General features: G+C 40.3%; 1 protein-coding gene across 1 annotated transcript; it reads left to right on the top strand.

Annotated features, from left to right (window-relative positions):
- Positions 1–306: 306 nt before the first annotated feature.
- LOC122009761 (pentatricopeptide repeat-containing protein At2g30100, chloroplastic-like) lies at positions 307–3,018 on the top strand. Its single transcript, XM_042566040.1, has 2 exons — positions 307–1,071; positions 1,969–3,018. Exons 1-2 carry the CDS (start codon positions 358–360, stop codon positions 2,740–2,742), a joined length of 1,488 nt encoding a protein of 495 aa, XP_042421974.1. The 5' UTR covers positions 307–357; the 3' UTR covers positions 2,743–3,018.
- The last annotated feature ends 4,406 nt before the right edge of the window (positions 3,019–7,424 follow it).

Here is a 7,424-nt window from a genome sequence, read left to right on the forward strand (position 1 = left end):
TCAAAAAAAAACAAATAAGAGTAAAGCCCTGCAATTTTAATTTAAATTTGCCATTACCGAAAATTATAAGCACGGGGTGCTCTTTTGATGATAATCATAATAAAGGGTGTATTTCTGCAAGTTACGTTGGCTTTACCTGCCCTCTTCGACCACCAGCTTATCAAAAAATATTATTTGTTGAATTTTTAATTTTATGTATTATATTTCCAGCATTTTGCCACTCTTTTTTAAATTAAAAAATAATTAAAAAAATACGTATACTGGTCATATTTATTGGATGGGGAGGCACCGCTTTTGAATGATTCAATCCATAAGCACTGGGAGAGTCGCCGGAGGGGAGACCGGAGACCAAGATCGATGGCGCTCTCTCCTCCCATCGGCACTCCCCTCTCCTTCTCCTCTTCGGCCCTCAGCCAACGCCCCCTCCTTCTCCGCCGCCCACCTCACCAACAGTTCTATCCCCCTTTCGCCCACCCTAATTCTGTCCCCAATTCCCGCTTCTGGTCTTCCCGCATCAAGCCTCTCGAATCCGTCCGATTCGACCGCCTCCTCATCAGACACGCCGAGGAGGAGATGGGGGAAGGGTTCTTCGAAGCGATCGAGGAGCTGGAGCGCATGGTGCGGGACCCCTCCGATGTTCTCGGCGAGCTGGTCGAGCGGCTGTCGGCCCGGGAGCTGCAGCTGGTGCTGGTTTACTTCGCCCAGGACGGGAGAGACTCCTACTGCGCGCTCGAGGTCTTCGATTGGCTGCGCAAGGAGAACCGGGTTGACGCGGAGACGATGGAGCTCATGGTCTCCATCGCCTGCGGCTGGATGGAGAGGCTAATTGGTGGGGAGCACGAGGTTGGGGACGTGGTCGCGCTGCTCAATGAGATGGACTGCGTGGGGCTCGATCCGGGGTTCAGCATGGTGGAAAAGGTGGTGTCTTTGTACTGGGAAAAGGGGAAGAAGAACGAAGCGGTGGCCTTTGTCAAGGATGTTCTGAGACGTGGGGGAGTCGGCAGCAGTAAGATTGAAGATGGTGGAGTGGGCGACAGAGGGCTAGTTGGGTATCTCGTGTGGAAGATGATGGTATGTTCTTACACTGATTGTGATTTCCTAATACGATTTTGTTTATAGTACTGCCGACCAAACTTCAGTTTTGTTATTGTTTATTTTCTTGACATGCTCTTTAGGCTTGTGTTGCTTGTTCATCAAGTGCATATTTTCCTTTCTTATAAATTTCTAGATTGGATAAGTTTGAATATCTGGTAATTAGGTGAGCATTAATATTCCTCCATACCAATGTTTAAGGCCAAGTAACTTATTATGCCTTTGTAAACACCTACAACAAATCGTCTCTTAGTATCAATGTTGAAGGTTTGGCCTCCAGAAGTATGCACAACTGGATACTCATATGAGAAACACAATATAATGGTAAACATGTGGCAACTCCATTACATCTCCAATATTATTGAAGAAGATTTTTAAAATTAGTTAGATGGTCTTTTAATGGAATTGATGAGCACTAAGGGCTTGTCATCTATCTCCAAGTTTGTGTAGTTAGTATTATTTCTATTTTTCTTTGCTAATTTTGAAGCATTTTATCCAATCTAATGCTTACATGTTTCAGCTCTATCTTATATGTACAATTTAGTTTCTGTTCATGCAATTTGTCTAGACTCTCAAGAGTTCTGCTCATGGTTGTTATACAGCATTAAAAAATTTATTCATTAAAACAAAAAATAAATGAGCTTTGTTGAGTCAGGAGAGGGTAAAAAAAAAAGAATATAGTTGTTATCAAAGATACAATTCTGCAGAGTATGTAATTTTCAAGCTAGAGTATAGTTTATTAAAGATACAATTGATAGTTTATCAAAGATACATTCTAGACATTCATCATTCCTTTGTTCTTCTTCATGTGGTATTCACTTTGTGTTTATATATCAAGGGCTTTTGTTGATTTAATTTCTTTTATGATTCTTTCAGGTAGATGGAAATTACTTGGAAGCAGTTCAATTGGTTATTGATTTTAAAGAGAATCAGTTAAAACCTGAACTCTATAGTTATGTAATTGCATTGACAGCACTTGTTAAAGAGCAAAAGGAGTTCTCAAAAGCATTGCGAAAATTGAAAGCTTCAATAAAGACTGGCGCAATTGACAAACTGGATGTTGAAAATCTCAGCAGCATTGAGAAATATCAGTCGGTCCTCATAAGCAATGGAATTCTTTTGTCCAATTGGGCACTGCAGGAGGGTAGCTCCATGGTCTCCGGAGTTGTTCATGAGAGGCTTCTTTCGCTATATACATGTGCTGGTCTTGGACTTGAGGCGGAGCAGCAATTATGGCTAATGAAACTCTCTGGCAAGGAGCCTGACAGGGAGCTATATGATGCAGTTCTGGCAACTTGTGCTTCACAAAAGGAAACGGGTGCGGTTAATCGGCTGCTTGCTGGGGCAGAGGCTATGAGCGCCGGGTTCAGGAAGAAGACATTTTCATGGCTTCTACGAGGGTACTTGAAAGGAGGGTACAACTTAGATGCTTCAGAAACGCTCATAAGGATGCTTGAGTTGGGCTTATGCCCAGACTACTTGGATCGGGTTGCTGTTTTGCAAGGACTAAGAAAGAGCATACAAGAATCTGGAAACATAGAGCCCTATATTAAGCTTTGCAAGCTCCTCTCGGACAAAGGTCTCCTAGGTCCCTGTCTTTTATACTTGTACATAAGCAAATATAAGTTATGGATTCTGAAAATGCTATAGAAGGTTTGATCAAAGGAAACCGATGTACCAACAAATGTTTAAATTCAGCTTTGGCGTTAAGTTGTAAAGAATGAGGCGTCAAAGGGTAGAGATTGGTAGCACATGTACAGGAATAAACCTAATGGAGTTTTCAATAAGATTTCACAAGGATCATTGTTTTCTTTGTAATTCCAGTCATTGCTGTATCTTGTATAGTTGGATTCTTCATGGAGGTATAGTGCGAATGTGATTTCTAAATTGTTCATTTTGTATCATTAACTGGTTTCTCTTTTGCTACATTTTGTATTGATACTGAACCTTCAGAAAAGATGTGTAGTTCACTCGGTGGCTGCTCGAAAAGCTGTTCTCGGCTTCTTGTTCTACGGACTTCCTTTGCGATCCAGCACTGTTGACGATGAACATAGAAACTATTGTGTGCAAGAAACATGGTAAGCATTCTCCTGGACTGCTTCCTATCCTGCACTTGTCAATTGATCATGAGAGGCGGCATTGAATACCTGTAAGTTCTTTGCCTTTCCTAGAGCCTTCGGTAAGGGTCATTCGTTTTTGTTAGGATTAGATTTCTCTCTTAACCAAGCAAATTCTAGAAACAAAGGGAACTCAAACAGAGATAAAAATCCTAAACATAAGATTTAGTTTCATGAATCACTATAGCACAACAGATAGATCCGAAACTGCTATAAAGACAATAGAACCAAAATACAGCGGAAGAGTCATTGTCCTCTTGATCTCAAGATCCTCTAGAAGAAGACGAAGACGAAGACGAAGACAGAGAGCTCTTCCAAAGGAGCTAAGGTAACGGCGCTGAAAACTCTTGTCAATGGGATAGGTGTTCCGAAGGAGCTAAGGTGACGACACTAAAATCTTCCGTCGATGGAAAATGAGAAGTTCTGTCAGATCCCTAATCTAATGGAGATCAAATTCATATATAGTGGATCCAGATATATTATCAGCTCATAAATAATAACAGTACAAGTTATGGATTCTACACATATAAGCCCACATTAGTTAACCCAAACCTTGATAAACTTCAGGTACATCACATAATGGATTTGGTTCATAAATGACATATATCCGCATGTATAAATTATAAGTAAACCCACCTAAAAGAGATAAAATCTAACAATTTTTCACTTGGGGTACATGTGATTTGTATACAACACATGAGTATAACTTTAATTGACATTAACAATAATGTCAAATTTTATGGGTACAAAATATCTCTGTAAATAATTTGATCCATTAACTTTATTGATATAGGACTAAAGATGTCATACTTATTGTACATAACTATAATAATTTCTAACAATAATCACAATACCAATTATTAATTATATAGATCAAAATGTGGATGTGTAGTATGGAAATTATATGAAATGTAATCAATACATGTTAATTTCCAACTGTTTCTAATGGTAACCCAAAAGAGTCTGATCCAGATACTTTATTCTAAATTGTAATAGTAAATCATGATATAAACTTTATGATTTTAAAAATAAAATCTATATCATGTCTACAAACACAATATACTAAACAATAATATTAAATCATGATACTTTACTTCAGAATGTCAAATAAACACATAAAATGCACCTGAATGTTTTGAGTTTTATATACATACAATAATCAAAACAAAAATATTTGTCTTTGAGTGGTAGCGGTGAGCGCCTCTCACAGCTGTCAAAACGATGGCTTTTTTGTTTATTTTTTTAAACTCCCGGTTATGCCAATAAGCTTTTGGTTTTAGGATTTAGGGGTTGGATAATAGTATTAAGCACAAAAAAGTTTTAAATCAAAAAAAAAATGTGGGTGTACATAAGGTGTGCTGGGTATCAAAACTCTCTCTATATATAGAGTTTTGATATCCTGCATACCTTACCCTACACACCCCGTACACTATAATAATAAAATAAATACAAACTCCCACTTGATAGATACTTCTTCTATAAGAAAGACCCTCATATTCACAACATACGCATGAAACACCTTAAACATCAAACCCTTGGTGAATAGATTTGTCAACATGAAATCTATGCTGACGTCCTCTATTATCACCTAACGATTCTGTACTCTTTCTTTAACCGCTAGAAACTTGATGTTGATGTGCATTGACTTCGATGAGTAGCAATTATTCTTGGCATAAAATTTTGCAACTTTATTATCACAATTGATCCTTAATGGTCTGTCATTGTCATCAACGATATGCAATGCTGTGATAAAGTTCCACAGCCAAATCTCCTAGTTGGATGCTTCGTAGCCTGTTATCCACTCAACCTTCATAGTAGAAGTGACTAATAACGTCGATTAGACGCTTTTCCATGATATAACCCCTCTAGCAAATAGTAAAATATAGCCTGAAGTGAACCTCTTGCTGTCTAAGTTGTTGGTACAATTAGCCTCTAGGGTTTCAATATTTGACAATATACCTTTGTTTAGTCAAGTTTGACTAAGGATTGATCCAAACATAACTTGATCTTTAGAAGTGAGAAGTCTAGTCAGGTTAAGATTGAACAGATGACTAGAAAAGAGAAGTCTAATCAGGTCAAAGGTTGACAGGATGATTATCAAGGGAAGTCCTAACTAAAGGTTAGTGATATGGTGATAAGGAGGGGCCCACCCTATAAGGGTTAGTTGCCACGATGGGGGTCAAATTTAGGGCGGTCAACATTTAGGTATCATATGGCTAAACGGATTATAACCGTATTGGTCGGTCGGACGATATGCAGAAACCTGACCGAGCAGCTATCCCGCTCGGTCCGGCAACAGGACTCGGCACGAGCACAGCGAAGTTCTGGCCGAGCAGCTCGCCTGCTCGGCCCGGCAACAGGACTCGACACCGGTGCAGCTAAGTTTCGGCCGAGCGGTTAATCCGCTCAGCCTAGCAACGGACCCACTGTGTTATCTCTCGATATCCTTTTGAGAGTTAGTGCCGCTAACACCAGGCATGGTCAACAAGAAAATCGTACGACAGAAATTTTCACTGTCACATCAGAGATATGTTCGGCTTGTTAAGGTATTGTGTCAGAGACACTTTACTAACAAGTCTTTTCAGGGGAAACTTCGAGAAGCATGCCCAATTGGTGAAGCGTACACGCGCGCTACAGGAACTCTATATAAAGGGAGATCCAAGCATCGACGGAAGTACGCGAGGTACATTATTTATGCTACAGTATTCATTCTTGTTGCTCCGCCTTCTACATCATCGTCGGTGACTGACTTGAGCGTCGGAGGGCCAACGTCGGGGACCCCATCCCTGGCTCGTCACTGACGTCATCTATCTTACAGGGTGGAGCGGAGTCTGTGAGTGGTCAGTGGGATAATCGTATCCCCAGCTTTCCATCTCATCGACTTTCAGACAGGATCATATTGACGTCACCCGTGGGAACTTAACCTTCATCCAAGTTGAGAAGATGGAGGACACTGGACGACTCACCAAGGAGGAGCTCGACATGCTTGTGCAAGCCCGAGCGACGAAGATGGTCGAGTAGTAGCAACAACAGGCGTTAGTCGATCGACAAGCACCACAGCCTGCGACGTCGACAGTCGGAAGACGAGCAAAACAAGACCAAGTGGAACAAGTTTTCGTATGGGGGAAGAATAGGAGGCCGACCGGCACGCAGGGGGAAGCGCTGCATGCACCAATCCCCTTCCATCGTGCCTTTTTCCAAACCCCCTCAGAAATAGTCCAGGCGAACTAGGAATGAGGATCATCTTCGGATGATGCTCCCGTTCAGGATGAGCGAAAAGGCAAGGCGCCTAGAAGCCACACTTCGACCAAACCGATTTTAGAAAAGGACTATACTATGAACCACAAGCCCATGAGTAAAAGTTGTTCTTAAGGAAATTAAAGGACACGTCTAATCTAGTACCAATTGTACAAGATGAAATATCACAAGAAACTGCAACACGTATCACAAATGATACACAATTGCAGAAAGTGCCTCGTCGTAGTGGGAGGGTTGTTAGGCAACCTAAAAGATTCATGTTTTGGGAGAGTCTTTGGACTTGATCCCTGGTGGACATGAACCTGATCCCCGGACATATGACGAAGCACTCCAAGATAAAGATGCAGCATCTTTGCAAAGAGCAATAAATATAGAATTAGAATATATGTATTCTAATAGAGTCTGAGAGCTTATAAAATTACCAAATGGTGTAAAAGTCATTGGGTGAAAATAAGTCTACAATAGGAAAAGAGGGATAGACAGGAAAGTAGAAACTTTCAAAGCAAGGCTTGTTGAAAAAGGAAACTTTTTCACCGGTAGTCATGCTTAAGTCTATTCGGATTCTTTTATCTATTACTTCTCATATGGAGTATGAGATTTGGCAAGTGGATGTCAAGACAGCTTTCCTTAATGGAAGTCTTGAAGAAAACATCCATATATAGCAACCAGAAGGGTTATTGCAAAGAGCAAAGAGCATCTTGTGTGTAAGCTCAATCAATCTATGGACTGAAGTAAAGCTTTAAGGTCTTGAACATCCGGTTTAATAAAGTAATCCAGACCTATGGATTTATTTAATAACCGAATGAGTCTTGTATATACAAGAAGTGTGATGGAAACGTGGTGGTATTTCTTGTACTATACACAGATAATATTTTTGGTAGTTGGAAAACAATATCAAAGTATTGTCAGAAATAAGGGTATGGTTGTTTAAACAATTCAATATGAAGGACTTGGGAG

The sequence above is a fragment of the Zingiber officinale genome, chromosome 8A (genome assembly GCF_018446385.1).
Source record: "Zingiber officinale cultivar Zhangliang chromosome 8A, Zo_v1.1, whole genome shotgun sequence".
NCBI classification, from domain to species: Eukaryota; Viridiplantae; Streptophyta; class Magnoliopsida; order Zingiberales; family Zingiberaceae; genus Zingiber; species Zingiber officinale.